General features: G+C 44.9%; 1 protein-coding gene across 1 annotated transcript in view; it reads right to left on the reverse strand.

The window, feature by feature from the left end:
• Positions 1-8,601, reverse strand: part of PREP (prolyl endopeptidase) — a 120,196-nt gene extending 111,595 nt beyond the window's left edge. The window contains exons 1-2 of the mRNA XM_058734835.1: positions 8,424-8,601; positions 2,705-2,779 (exon numbers count right to left, since the gene is read on the reverse strand). Coding sequence (XP_058590818.1) covers positions 2,705-2,779; positions 8,424-8,468 — 120 coding nt within the window. The 5' untranslated portion in view covers positions 8,469-8,601. The remainder of the gene's footprint in view (positions 1-2,704; positions 2,780-8,423) is intronic.
• Between the last annotated feature and the right edge of the window lie 7,466 nt (positions 8,602-16,067).

Genomic DNA, 16,067 nt, shown 5'->3' on the forward strand with positions numbered 1-16,067 from the left:
TTTCCCTTTTATTAGTTTTTAACATAAAGTTGATAACCACCCAGCTACCTCCACACTTATTAGCTGAATGACCTTGGGCGTGTTAATTAATTACTCAGTAACTCCATTTCTTCATCTGTAAAATGGGGAAAATAAAAAGCTCTGCTTTAGGCTTTGAGAATTAAATGATAGGGGATGCAAAGCTACTGATGAAGTGCCTGGCACACAGTAAGCACCCAATAAATGTATACCATAAAAATAATAGCGTATACTCATTAGCTTCTAGCAAATGTGAACTGTAAGATCACTAGCGAAGTTTTTCATCTACTAATAAGTGGCTTGTCAACCACAGGACCAGCCAGTATCAATTAAGGAACAGCAAAGCATGTGTTCATTAACACGTAAGCAAAAACTGGGTCACTCTGACACTGCTGAATCCCTCAATCACCATCAAAGCCTGAAGAAATTCAGGTTGTAGCCAATACCTCAAAGTAATCATCACAGAGACAGTCTTTGGGGCAGTTTTCCAAGAGATGCACGCAGGAAGTTCACTCCTTTCCTGGTGCTTCCCATCCATTACAGGTTAGGTAGCTGCCTGTGACTCTCCATTCCCAGGCTCCATCCCTGTCTCGGCTCAGGCCAATGCCAAGTGATCAAGGTCATTCCTGGCAGGGTCGAGGTGAGGAGGCAGCCCCACATCTGCTCCCTGAGCCTCCTAGCCTTCCCTGCAGAGTTAGAGCCCCATCCACTCTCAAAGATCCCCATCTATTTCTCATCATGGATTCTCTATCCATCCACCTTTGTAACTAATGTTTCATGAAAGAGAACTGAAAACCCGAATACCAGTAATTCTCACCCATGAGACCTTTGTCTTTCTTGAGGAGTTGGGAAAGGGAGATAAGAAGGACTATAGGTATAAGCAAAAACCATTAGAAAATCTCAAAATGGTGGTGTGCTTACTTCAAGGACAAAGGTAGGGAAGAGGTTATAAGGGTTTCTACAGTGAGCCAAAAAGGACACACCTGCTGGAAGGAAGAGGAAAGGGTGGAAGAAAGGAAAGCAGGCAAGCTGGTGCATGGGAACGAAGGAAGAAGAAAGAGACGACATGAAATTTACTCCAGGACCACCTCTTCTGCCTCTACTTTTTCCTCTTGCACAGACTACCATGCCTGGCTAAGCCCTTTGCCCCATTCCTTTCCTCATCAAGCTCTTTCCCAAGGATTTAAAAGTGGTGGAATCTGTTACCCCACAGACCGACCAGGCAGGAATGGAAGGTGGGAATGGGCAAGGGGAGAATCCCAAGCCCACTAGCCAGACCCACATCGGGAGGGAATGCTTTCCTGGCAAATCTGAACTGCCTTGGAAACCTGAGTTGACTTCTCCAGAGAACACCGGTATTTATGGTGGCAGGGGACCACAAGACATAGGAGGAGCTAAGACATAGGCTTATTGGCGGCAGGTCTGGAAAACCACCCAGAGTGCATTTAGCGTTGCCTTTTTAAAAAATGGAAATGTACTCTGGGATTCTAAAGAAGTTCAAATAAATTTCCGGAATAGTGAGCATATTAGAAATAGCATACATATTCCCATGCACTAAGTGATATGTAAATATAGTTATAAAGTAAGAGTCAAGGAACTTGACATGGATTGGAGAAACATGATCCCTTCACCCAAGCAAACTTGATTAACAAACTTACAGTATATGTAAGGATGAATCCTACATGACAAGATCTGGGCACTCCAAGGACAGAACATCTGTGGGACATAGCACTCAGGGGTACTTTCATTAATGGAATGAGACTTCAGCTCAAAATACTATGTGTTTCTCCAAAAGAACAGTAAAGATTTACATTGTTAGGCAGAGCAGAAAATTCTCCCTTCACCCCATTACTTCTATAAAATATAAGAATGTTCTTACATTTACAATTTGGTTCATTTTGTTTTTGTTGCATTAAAATCAGTAAGTGATCCAAGACCAGCACTCAGTTTTCAAGACCTGGTATTCAACATACAGTTGACACTTGAACAACATAGGTTTGAACTGTGTGGGTCCGCTTGCACGTGGACTGTTTACAGTATAGGACTACAAATGTATTTTCTCTTCCTGACGATTTTAATACCCTTTTCTTTTCTCTATCTTAATTTACTGAAACAATACAACACATTCTACTTTTAAAAAATGTGTGTGGACTGTTTCTGTTATTGGTAATGCTTCCAGTCACTATTAGTAGTTAAGTTTTTGGAGAGTCAAAAGTTGTAGTTGGATTTTCAGCGGGGGGCGGGGGAGGGGGTGGGGGGCTTTGACCCCACCCCCACCCCTCCTCCCACACTGTTTAAGGCCCAACTTTATAAGATTTTTTTTCCTTTGGAAAAAATATTTTAGGCAACGTTTCATTCACATAATTTTTCTCTAAGTTTTCATTTTTACTTGGTAAAATCAGTTTTTTTCTTTCTCATATTTTCCTTTCAAATTCTTGCTTTCATCAGTGTTACCATAAACCATAAACATTATTGCAAACATTTTCTTTTCTCTGGGACAAAAAATGCTTTCATCTTTTTTCCCATGGATCATTTGACAAAAAGTGGTAGCACCAACAGGTATATTCACCATCCCACGGCAGAAAACACAGGAAGATGCCAGAAAGGAAAAGCCATAGCTACTGAAGTCTAGGGTTTGGGGCAAGGTACTAAGACCACCTTATCTTTAATTATAAGCCCCAATTACCTTTGTCTGCTCGCTGTCTGGATCTTCAAGCCAAGCGTAAGGGTCGTAAATTTTATGTCCATGATAATCCTGTACCTGCAAAAGACAAAATGTGGTTTTTGGACAATTAGAGTCTAACCCCCAATTACATTAGTATTTTCTGAATGTAACAGAGGAAAAATAGGATAAGGACAGGCAAAATACTCCAATTGGCTCATTGGCAATGTGTCTGCCCAAATTACCACATGAACCAAAGCTGGCAGGTTCTCAAAGGTGTCAAGCCACCCATCATGAAAAGAATGTTTTAGCTGGAGAAGGAAGAAAGATGAAAGGTCAGAATAGGGAACTGCTCTGTCTGTACAACACAAAACAAAGGCCTGCCGCTGTGCTAAAGAAACTTGAAAATGTGTGGTCAGTGGCAAAGCACAGAATCGCACAATGCACCAGGGATGCAAGAAGGGCATGTTTGTGAAGGAACCACCACGCACGTGCTGATTTGCTTCTTTTCTGTTCTTGCTGAGCTTACTAATGATGAGAAAATCTCCCTGCTATATATAACATGATTGGTTTTTGTCTTTAAGTCTAAACTGCCAAAAAGCAGGTTACCAACGTGCGGTAGAATGATTCCAGTTGATAGCAGCTTTAAAAAAGCTGACGTAAGTGCAATGAAAGAACATTTCTAAAACTACAGCCTTTCTTCCCTTTTGTGTATTGTTACAAAATGCTTACAAAAAGAGGCACAGAGGCATCACCCATTCAGACTACCCTGGTATTTGAAGAAAGACAACTGCTTAGTGCAGGAGGGCCCGGCAGAGGGGAAGGCTTCAAGGAGCTCCCGCGGGCGGCTGAGCATCAGACACCTTCGAGCTCCTGAAAAGCCCAAATTCCTGGGCCTGGCCTTGGAAACTGACCCACACACTACAAGAGCAGTCGGGAGTCACCGCTCCCCAGGTGATTATGCCTAAAGAAAATTTCCAAAGGTAAAAATCATCACAAAATCTCTCCATTTCATACTATCCTGATTAATCTCACTGAAAGCATAGGGACATCTTTCCAGTAAATCTCTTCTGAGCAACTCCAACATTCCTGTTACAGTTTCTCATAGGATTTTGGGAACAAGAATACCAGGATCTCAGATGAATTTTTAATCTGTCTCCTTGCTTTGTCGATTACATCGAAAGGTAAGGGCTATTCCCTAATAGAGGCAAATAATCTCCCAGAAAAGGAAAATCTGTTGTTTCCCCAGCTGGTACAAAGTTCCAGTGTGGCTGCTGGCCAGTTTAAGAAGGACCTCTTGGTGCCTAAAACCCCAGGCTTTCTGCAAAGGGCCTTCATCTCTCCTTATCTGGTACCAGATGAGAGAACACCTGGAGAAATGCACACCTGGAAGAATGGTCAGTTAAGGCGGAACACTCAGAAACTGTTCTCATTAAACAACTGACAAATACAGGTGACATAAAACCAGACTAGAATCTCTCCTGACAAATCCTCATAAAATCACCAATTTTGAACCCTTAAGAAAACGCTCTCTAAATATTAGCTGATTGTGGGACGCCTGGGTGGCTCAGTCGGTTAAGCGTCTGACTTCGGCTCAGGTCATGATCTTGCTTGGTTTGTGGGTTCGAGCCCTGCGTCAGGCTCTGTGCTGACAGCTCAGAGCCTGGAGCCTGCTTTGGATTCTGTGTCTCCCACTCTCTCTGCCCCTCCCCTGCTCACAGTCTCTCTTTTGCTCTCTCAAAAATAAATAAATGTTAAAAAAAAAAAAAAAAAAAAAGTTAGGGGCGCCTGGGTGGCTCAGTCAGTTGAGCGTCTGATTTCGGCTCAGGTCATGATCTTGCTCGGTCTGTGGGTTTGAGCCCCGGGTTGGGCTCTGTGCTGACAGCTCAGAGCCTGGAGCCTCCTTCAGATTCTGTGTCTCCTCCTCTCTCTGCCCCTCCCATGCTCATGCTCTGCCTCTCTCTGTCTCTCAATAATAAACAAACGTTAAAAAAATTTTTAAAAAATGTTAGCTGACTGTTACCACTCAATGAAAATTTTGTATCTTTTCTTATCTGCAAGTCTTTCACATTTTACACACATTGAAGTGGTTTTAAATATGCTTAAAACAACCTTCTTTTCCTCTGACAATAAGAAATCAGAAAAATTTAGAGTTGTAAAGGATCTTCCAATCCAACATTTTTAGGAGCAACAGCAGGCTCAAGATGGCAACGTGCCCAGGGCCATACTGAGTTCAGAACCAGAGCCGGGACTAAAAGCACACTGCCAACAGCTTTTCCCCAAATATTCCTCAGAGGTGACACACCAGACACTTTAAAAATGTTCCTCGATCATGATGTTCCTAAAACTCAGACGTATCCATTAACTTGTCATAAGAAAGCAGAAAAGATTCACAGGAAATCATGTTAGTTTTGCCTAATACTAGATCCAAAGCAACGAACATTCGCTCACTATCCACACTATGGTGCCCAGTGTTGTAAAGCAACCTTGTGAGAGGGTGGATGATATTCCTATTTTTCAGATTATGGAATGCAATTCAGAGAGGTTAGCAGGAGAGAGTGAAGGCTGCAGATTTACGGCTCACTTGGAGATCACTGTGAACACTGTGCCATAGACTTCAGCCGTGGTACCTCACTGTGAAGCTATTACCAACTCATTTTCCAGGTGAGGAACCTAAAGCTGGAGAGAGCTAAAGCAACTGTCAAAAGTCAGGTGGCTAATAAACAGTAGAACCCGTGACCCTCTTTGAGCTAACCCCAAAGCCTGCGGGGCTTGCTACTGAACTACAATGGGTGTAAACTGGCAGGCCCACACCTGGACCCTAACTCAGAACCCAGTGGTGCCTCCCGAACGGTGTGTACGGTCAGGAAACCGCTCCATCTTCCCAGAACCAGCATTACCATCTGAAGCCAATTAAGGGCAGGTGTTCAGCAGGCATTTTTAAAAAGGACAGGAAACTGATTCTCTCCAGGGCAATCCCACAGGCAATCCCAGGAGCCTCGTGCCACCACCCTACTCCCCTGCCCCCCCTACTTTTTCTTCTACAAGACCATACCCTACAGATGGGGTGGTCTCGTAGCCATATCCCCTGAACTCAAGTTGGGCAGTACGTGGTTCTCCTTATGATTTAAGTTTGCCAGCCATTCCTCATGTCCTCAAAAGACTTTAAAAATACAGCCCTGATAAGGCACTGTTAGCATTCAATATTTTACTTGTACCATTCAAATAGCTCACCTGCTGACTTCAGGATAAACCGCAGAGTCCTACACAAAGTAGACAGAGCCCATCAAACCTGGCCCCATTTTTTTTTTCTTTCCACCCCCCGACCCAAGCTTATCCACCCATGGATGGTCACAACAGCCCTACTGCCATCCTGCAAACAGTGCAAGTCCACAAATGTCCAGCCCTACATGACTATGATTTATTTTGGTCACACAGCCAGGAATGTCCTTTCTACCTTATCCAACTGGCCAACTTCCAGGCTCAATTCGCATATGATCTCTTCCCCCTGATGGAAATTAATCCCATTCTCCTCTGTGTTCTCCACTCACCCTACACACTCTTCTAACCCCTACAGCAGGCCTGAATTTCCTGACAGCACATGCTGCCAGTACAGACAATGGCATTGCATTGGAAGCATCATGGTTTCCAAGTTTCTGCTCATTAGGGCGGAAATTCACTAAAAACGGTTGTATGCTCCAACCCGACAGGTCAACAGAAGACTGCCTGGTATTCGGCTGAAAATGTTCAAGTGACAGAGAGAGAGCTACAGCAATCTCTAACACCTGCTGGAGAGAGACAAACCCAACCTAGAAAAGAAGGTGACAATTTCAGCCGATGCCTAAATCTAGCCTAAGGTTTTAGTAATCAGGACCCTGTCACAGTAAAAAAAATACTTACTCCATGTAGGCTATCGGGGCTGGGATACGTACACCGTGGGATCCACAGAGTAGGGTCCAAGCCAGACCTGAGCTATATTCCCTTGGCCATGAGGCTTAGGGCTTTCGTGAGTTCTTTGATGAGAAGAAACTGTAGAATATCAAAATCTGTGGAACCTTTTGAGTTAATTGTTCGTAATCTTTTGGACATCTTCATAAAATCCTCACTTAACCCTTTCAAGAATGGCAGGATTTTGATAACCCAAATAGGGAAAAACTAAGCAAGACGCAATCCCAACTAAAAACACAACTAAAATGACACTTATCAAGTCACACAACCGATAGTTCTTTCTACTTTGAATCTATCCTGAAAACTCAAAGATCCTTAAGGACCGAACTGACATAGTCACAGGTCTTCTGATTACTGAAGTCTGGCACACTGCAGGGCCAGACTGTCATGGGAATAAATGAATGATGATAGTCTTACTGCAAAAGTCAGTCCTAAGCCCTGTGGTTGGCCAAGCCAGTACTAACATTTCATACATGAGAAAGAAGGCCCATAACAGGTAAGCGATCTGCCCAAAGGCATCCAGCTAGTGAGTGACAAAACCAGCACTAGCACTCAGGTCTTCTTACTTAGTCTTACTTACTGCCCTCTTTTCCATTCCAGCAGGATCACTTTACTCCCATACACAAAAGAAACAACCCTTTGAAACACAGGAATACAGCTTCTTGGGCTGTTAAAGTAAATTTAATAAGCAAGCAGTTGAATAGACTGAGAAAACATGGTTACCAGATGGCCACTGGTCAAAGAAACCATGAATGCATCAGTGCCACTTGGAAGTCTTAATTTAAAACAATATGTCCTTTACTTTAAAGCCTCAGTACCTTTTAACCCAAAGTGAAATGTGCTTTGAAGTACAGACGTTCTGGCATAAATCAGGTCAGAGGAATCAGAAAAACAACACAACCACCACCACAGATCTATATATACAAAAATTTTTTATTCTGATTCTATTTTCAGTAATCTGAGATATTTGGCTATTCCTCAGAGAATCAAGCCCACATTTGGATTCATTCCAGTTCTTAAGATGCCAAATTGATTTTTACACAAAAAGAGTGTTTGCCCAGATTTCCACCCACTAGATCTCAACAGTTACCCTGAGCTAATCCACAGCTTATGTAAATGATGGCTAACCCTTCCACTAAGCCAAACAAACTCATTCTGAAAAAGGCCATCCATCCCCTCTCCCTTCTAAAGCCCTCCTCTCACCCGCATCAACTCCTTCTCTTGTTTAGGAAAACTTGGATCAGCACTGCAACACTACGGGGTCACCGCTCCACCCTCCCCATTCCACGGTCTTGTGTCTGCAACCCCCGCACCACACGCCCGGTACCCGGCCCGGGGCACGTTTTAATACCGAATGAATGAACTTCAAGGATTTTAAATTTGGAAGTTTAAAAAGTTTGCCTTTGTTTTTGAATTTTACATCATCTACATACACACACACTTTTTCCTACCACCATATTTAAGCAAGAGCCTCCTCCAGTCAAAAAACAGTGACACGTTCTGTCTTCCCAATCCCGTCAAACGCCCATTCCTACCTGGGTGTCTGCCCTTGACCCCATTGATTTTTAGGAGGCGGCCAAGCGGCGACTGGCCTCGGGCTCTGCCGCCTCTAGGCGGCCAGTGACGGCCACCATGGCCCCAGTGGCTCGGGAGGAGCCCGGCGCCCCCGGCCCGTATCTCGCAAACAAAGGCCGAGGGGGAGGGGAAGGACGCAGGGGGCGAGGGGCTGCGGGGAGAGGGGCCGCGGGCGGCGGCACACGCGGCGCCCGCGGCGGGCGAGGGCTGCGGTACTCACGGCGGTCTCGTCGCGATACACGTCGGGGTACTGGAAGGACAGCATGGCCAGGGGCGGGCGTGGGGCGGCGTGGGGGCGCGGACTGCGGGCGCGAGCCGGCCGGGCTGGCCGCGGGGCGAGGCTGGGGCGCGGGCAGGGGCCGAGCGGGCGGCGGCTGCTGCGGCGGGCGGCTCTCGGCCAAGACTCTCACGACCCGACCGGCGGCAAGCGGCGAGGACGTGCTGGAAGCAGGAAGCAACTGTCGGCGAGGCCGGGAGCCCCTCCCCGGCGGGCGGGCCCAGCGGCGGCTGCGGCGGCAAGAGGGAGCGGGCGGCGCCGTGCGTGCGCCGGGCTGGGCGCACAGCTCCCTCTGCAGGAGCGCCGGCCGCGCCCGCGCCGCCCGGGCACACGGGCCACCCGCCGAGGCCGCGTTGCAGCCACGCCGGCCGGCCCGCCCGCCCCGGGCTACCCGGCCCGGCACCCGCCGGAGACGGACCCGCGCGGGCCGGGGACACCCGCGCGGGGTACACGTCCGGTCTCGCCGGCCGGGGCCACCACGCCTCCGCCCTCCTCTTCCCGAAGTCCCTCGCTGTCAGTTTAGCCATTGCCGAGCTTGAGAGCGAACAGGCGGGTTTGCTTATTAATCGATTCCCCCATCTTCCTGTTCCCGGGCGTGGTGGGGAGGCAGAGAGAGACCTTGGCTCTCTCCAGCCTTAAGAGCAGTGGGCTTGAGGTGGCCTAATTTTTACTGGCTGCGACTCTGGACTTGGAAGGGAAGGGATAATGGATCATGATAACCATGAAGGAACCACATCTCCCTTCACTCCAAGTCTCCGGTGGGCACTGGTTGGTGGGGCATCCAGATTTTAGAGGTGCGTTGGGGTGTTGGTAGGACAATGGGTAAGCCCTTATCTGAGATTTACCAATGAAGAGAGGACCCAAGTGGGAGCATCGGGGTCTCTTGTTCATCCTGCCAGTTCCTTAATTCTGTTCTTGCCAATGTGTTTGTTTATTGAGTACCTACTGTTGTCCCTGTGGGGGAAACAGTAGTTGACAAGGTGCTTGACCTCAAAGTCATGACATTGTAATAGTTCTAATTCTTTATCCTTAGGTTAGTGATAGGTGTTCTGGTCTTGCTTTCTGGACCATCAGGAAGAAGCTTTATAGCCCCAAATCTTCACAGCTGTGGTGTGTGTTCATGTGTTATGTACTCCTGGCTTCTTAAAAGTCATGGGAGGATGGCATGGGTATGACCAGAAAGCCCTTCCAGTCCTGAATTCCACATGGATGCAGTAATGGTTGTAAACTCATGTGTTCTGTTTCTTTTGTATTATCACCCCAGTTCCGTGGCTCACACATCATAGTTCAATTTCTCTTCATGGCAGGGTAATTGATAAACATGTCTTGCATTGGTTTCCCAAACCCCCTCCTTGGGCAACCTGAGAATCTTCAGTTTTGGGAAAGCTCACAGTTGGGGCCAAACTCAGTGCAAACAGACACAGACGATAGTGCTCTGCAGTCCAGCATTCCTGATCCCAGTTACCACCCCCCGCCTTGCCTGCCTGTCACCTGGCCTAGGGACTGCCAGGCATTTCCCAATGCTTCTGCCACTTGTGGGGGGGGGGGGGGGGAGGAGTGGGGGGAGGATTTTAAGAGCAGCCCAGGAGCACATGACCCAGCAGATCCCCTAATAACAACGACAGCAATAATAGTTAATGCTTACTCAGTGCTTCTTATATGCCAGGAAATTATCTTATTTAAACCTTATAAGATAACTAATATTATCCCAATTTTAAGTTTTATTTATTTTTTTGTTTTGAGAGAGACGGAAACAGCGTGAGTGGGAAAGGGGCAGAGAGAGAGAGAGAGAGAGAGAGAGAGAGAGAGAATCCTAAGCAGGCTCCGCACTACCCACACAGAGCCCGATGTGGGCCTTGAACTCACAAAACCACAAGATCATGACCTGAGACAAAACCAAGAGTCAGACACTCAACTGACTGAGTCACCCAGGTGCCCAGTTTTATAGTTGGGGAAAACAGGGGCTGACTTTTGCCCAGAACTTCACAAATATTTATTAAAAAAAAAAAAAAAATAGAGCCAGGATTCAAACCAAGATCTCTCTGATGCCAACACTCAGTCTTAATCACTCTTTTTTAAAAAAATGTTTATTTATTTATTTTTGAGAGAGTGAGAGAGAGCCCAAGTGGGGAGGGGCAGAGAGAGACGGAGACAGAGAATCCCAAGCAGGCATCTTCACTGTCAGCAAAGAGCGTGACCCAGGGCTCACTCCGTCCCACAAGTTGTAAGATCATGACCTGAGCCGAAATCAAGAGTTGGATGCTTAACCCACTGAGACACCCAGGTGCCCTTTAATTACTCTTCTTCATGAATAAATAGGAGTACTCCATGGTCTACAAGGATACCCATAAATAGGTGAAATTTTCCCAGCGCTTAATTTTAGCAGGCAAGGTAGAAATTATGAGAATTGTGGTGCCCAGAGGACAAATCAAACCTCAGGTGTTATCCTCCGTTCATCTCTAGGCAGTTATCCTAGTGCCCAGCTCCTCCAGGTCCTGAAAGGCAAAGGTCTGTATGTGGCACAGACAGTGCAATGTGCTGCCAGCAATAGATTGTCTGCAACTGTAGCGAGCGAAGTGGAGATGAAGACCCATTCCCCTCTTTGTGGCCAGATTGCTTGTACACTACCTACCTTTGCCACCTATTAGATATGAGTTGTCTGCTTTAATCCTCCCTTAAAAAGCCCATTTTACAGATGAGGAAAAGGAATCTCAGCAGCTTTAAAGGAATTTGTCTGAAGTCCTCACACAGCTAAGACAGCCAAGGTTCAAATTTGTCAGTTGACTGCAAAGCCCATGCTCTACCTTGCCCACAGAAAATAAAGAGAAGGGAAATATTTGAACCGTTGCAGAAATGGAAATTCTACCTCCAGAATAAACACCAGAGTGCTCTTTGACTTCTAACATCGCACACTATTTCCAGGAGAATTCTAAATTAACTCTGTAAAAACTCTTGGTCTAACCTACAACCCATCCCCTGGGGGCAAAGGGATAGCAGAGACATAGAAGGACCTCCAGGGAAGCCTGCTGCCTGTCCTCTATTGCCTGACCTCCAACTTTGTACCCCACTCTGTTAACCAGAGTCACCATAGTAAGGAGGCAGGTTAGCGATATTTACTACCGCTTGCCTGTCTCAAACCCACTCCAAGTACTTGTCACAGCATCCCTCCCAACCACACATAGTACCCTCCAAGAGAGGATTTCTGGTAATTAGCCAAGGGGGTAAGTGTTGGCTGAAATCCATCTTACTCTTTACTTGCCACACTGTGCACAGGGGCACTGGCTGCCTTCAGCTGGAAAAAGGGGTGCCCATATTCTCACAAAGGTCCACTGACAAGAGGCTGCATCTACCCAGGGGAAACAGTTCTAACTCACACAAGAGTGCCATCTTGTTAGCACTCCTTAAGACTGATGCCTTGGGTGCTCGCCTGGAAAATCCTTTCATTTGACTGCAGTTTCCAGGTAGCTAGCTAACCTACTGATTGGTGGGGTGCAGTCATTTCCAGCTACATTTCCTTTAAGATGTGTATAATTTTTTCCAGCATGATTTCTAATGAAAATTCTGATATACTCCTGTATCTCTAATCTCTGCAAGGCATCATGAGGTGTGAAACAGCATCTAGAATAAGAGTGAGGTTCTCTTCCCGGCCCTGCCACTATTTCCCTGGCTTTGAATGAGTCCTTACATCATTGGTTTTTTTTTTTTTTTTTTTTTTAAATTTTTTTTTTCAACGTTTTTTATTTATTTTTGGGACAGAGAGAGACAGAGCATGAACGGGGGAGGGGCAGAGAGAGAGGGAGACACAGAATCGGGAACAGGCTCCAGGCTCCGGGCCATCAGCACAGAGCCCGATGCGGGGCTTGAACTCACGGACCGCGAGATCGTGACCTGGCCGAAGTCGGACGCTTAACCGACTGCGCCACCCAGGCGCCCCTGTTTTTTTTTTTTAAAGATTGAATAATCTCTGCACCGAACATGAGACTCGCATTTACAACCCTGAGATCAAGAGTCTCATTCTCTACCCGCTGAGCCAGCCAGGCACGCCATATCGTCAGTATTTTTTCTCTATACCATGAAAGAATTGGATCAGGTGGTGTCCAAGTTTCTTTTGTTCAGGAAGAAAGAAAGTAGAGATGTAGGAGCCTCAAAACTATCTCTGGAATTCAAAATGAAATTTCCCTGGGAGAGTGCTATCCATACATCCTGGGCAGATGGAGGGGAGGGTGGGCAGTAATTATCTACTAAAAGGGCTTTCTCCATACTTTTCTTCTGTTTTGAAACCACCCACGAGCACAGATTTGGCTCAGAGGCCATGGCTGGGTCTGTGGTACTTACTCAGTTCATAGATTTTATCTTCCCAGGAACTGTAGCTGTTCCCTTCTAATACCCTTCTCTTGATAGAGGCATGTGGTTAAAAAGCTAGGGGAGGTGTCTGGCACTACAGCTGTGAAATCTAAGGTCTCCTCCCCTTCTCAACTTAATGTCCAACTGAATTAAACCCCAGAATGAGAGGCTAAGGCTGAATTAAATCCAGGCTAAGAAAGAAAGAAAAAAAAAAAAAAAAAAAAAACCCTGGGGCATAAAAAGTGGATCAAGAATTAATCTGGGGCGCCTGGGTGGCTCAGTCGGTTGAGCGACCGACTTCAGCTCAGGTCATGATCTCGCGGTCCGTGAGTTCGAGCCCTGCGTCGGGCTCTGTGCTGACAGCTCAGAGCCTGGAGCCTGCTTCTGATTCTGTGTCTCCCTCTCTCTCTGTCCCTCCCATACTCATGCTCTGTCTCAGAAATAAATAAACATTAAAAAATTAAAAAAAATAAAAAATAATTAATCTGGAGTATTTTTCTACTTTAGTTTGTAGAATTTATTTATACCATTTCTAACGAGACTCCCAAGTTAGGAGTGTTTCTAAATCAGGAGACAGGGATCTTTTTTCCTCTTCTATTATTAGAAAAAAATCAGGGGTGCCCCCACATGTAAAATGAAGTTATTTTATTTACATAAGGAAAGATGAAATAATCCATTCATTGGTTTAACTTTAGAACTTAAAACTATTCAGCAAATGCAATATGCAATACTCAAAATGTGTCAGTTCAAAATTATTGGCTATAAGAACAGAAAGGAGATTAAGAAAGAACAGGAAGGGGAAAAAGTGATATATATAAAGCAGGAGAGAGACACAGCATCCCAGATTTGTTAATATTAAGAAAGGTGAAGATAAGCACAAAAAGATAATATGGAATCAGACAATAAACACATGAAAACACATGCATAAAATCAGAGTTAGATGGACAGAAAGCAAGTCTTATATGGAACAACACTTCATCTTATAGCCTTTAAAACAATAATGTTACAAATGTTAAGTTCTATTGGAACTTTTGCAACTCTGGGATAATTAATGATGGACCCCTTGATGTTTTCTGCATCAATTTCAACCAAGCAGTATATCTGATCCACACACAAGAGGCTCTCCACCCTGTTCAGTGCCTCCATTTTCTCTAGAGTTACTGAGTAACAACCAGACTGTCTTTCCATTTATTCTTTCTGTCATGCAGTCCTCACAGGTATCAACTTGAGTCAGTTAATGCTAAAGAACTGAGCCCATATTCAAGTTCATTGAGCTGGTCTTATCTGACATTTATAGTTTCACCATTTCACTAGAGACAGTAGTAGTATAGCCTCTAACAAGTAACATGTGCTGTAAAGCTTTAGTCTTTAGTCCATTACGCTCTGCCCTTTCAGCGATATAGTGTCCTATAAAACCTAGAGTTGGGTGCCTGGCTGGTAGAGAGTTTGCCCCAACTCTTAGGACAATCTAAGGTCTCTATGTTCTCTCTGGTTGATAGTGCAAATTCTACTGAAAGATAGCTGACAGAATTCCCAGCTCTCTACTGGTCTTACCATTTTTCTCCTTTTCTGAAGGGGGCGGGGCCAGGAAGAATCACCTTACTGTTTTTATAAAAGTACCACATGGAAATCTTCAGTTAGGACAATAAGGCAGACTAGATATGTCCTGCTAAAGAATGAAGAATTATTAAGGCATTGCTAGGCTCCCAGAGACACCTCCCTCCCTCCAAACAGATTAGCCATAAAAAAAATACAGGAGAATGTGAAACAAAAGGGTCACCAGGATAAAGAACTCCAAGGAGGCATCATTTACATTACCTTCTATGTAAATGCCTCTTACCCTCTGGAGTTGTACAACTAGTTTCCCTGTAACACCCTCTGGAAAGATTGCCTGAAAACAAATGACTGTATCTGACTTGTCTATCACAATGGGCCATTTTTGAAGGAAAGCATCCTAAGGTAGGCCCAGAGGCCTTCCACTGATTAAATCAATTGCGACTTAACTTACAATCACAGATCATGCAAGGAAACGATATTGGTTTTTAGTCTATTACCATTTGGTGACATTTTCATACCTGTTTGGTATCCTCTGTATTGCAAGGGGCTGTGAACCTGAAGATTGCATTTCCTAAATGCCCTTGTCAGCTGATTTCTGACTACCTTCTATCAAAGGAAGAAAACAGAGATGATTGGGGGAGGAGGAGAGACACTGCTTTTCTCCTTTTGCTTGGGTTCTGCACAGTTGGATCAGTGGTGGGGAACCTTTGGCCCCCAAAGCGTCAGCAGCAAATTTGGCAATTTCAAAGGCACTGTGGTCTCCTATGTTCTTGCAGCCAAGTGCAGGCTGTGGGCTTCCTAAGGAGTATGGCAGCAATTAGTGGCTGGGGCTGGTGCGGCATCAGTGTCATTACGCTCATAGGGGCTGCATGAACCACTGAATCTTTTGTTTCTCTAATCTTAAGAGAAAGACTGATTTCTGAATCTCTAGGGAGCATTAACTTTCCTTTTTCAATCTTCCACCCCACTGGTATAACAAATTTCTTACATTAAATCCCCTCTATCAGCAGTAGCTACCATGGTCCTTTCTTTTTTTTCCTTACCTAGACTTTTTTTTTAATGATGAGTAAAAGTAAGAAAAAGATAACATACAATATATTTAGACCCTCTGAGGGTTTTAGGTACTGGAAAGATCAAATATATAATATAGACTGCCAAGATATGAAGTATTTCAAGAAAAAAAGTCATCGCCCAAAGAGTAAATTGCAAGAATGTATAAAAATGACCATTGGATTTGGAAAAACAAAAGATAACTTTTAGAAATTAAAAATAGTGAAATTTTAAAAAGTCATGGATAGGTTAAATATCAAGTTAGAAAGCTAAAGAGAATTAATGAACTTAAAGGTTGCTTTGAGGGAATTATAATAAATGCAACACAGACAAGGAGATGGAAAATATGAAAGAAAAGAAATATAAAACATGAAAAAAGTAGAAAACCATTTGATCATCTCTTTACATTAAGAAAACAAAATCCCATACTCACTGATTAAAAAACAAAAACAAAAACAAAACACTCAAGGAAGGGCGCCTGGGTGGCTTAGTTGCTTAAGCACCCAACTCTTGATTCTAGCTCAGGTCATGATCTCATGGTTCGTGAGATCCAGCCCCAATAACAACACAAAGCCTGCTTGAAATTCTCTCTCCCTCTCTCTCTGCGCTTCTCCTCCCCCACTCATGTGTTCTATC

Source organism: Neofelis nebulosa, chromosome 6 (genome assembly GCF_028018385.1).
Source record: "Neofelis nebulosa isolate mNeoNeb1 chromosome 6, mNeoNeb1.pri, whole genome shotgun sequence".
In the NCBI taxonomy this organism is placed as follows: Eukaryota; Metazoa; Chordata; class Mammalia; order Carnivora; family Felidae; genus Neofelis; species Neofelis nebulosa.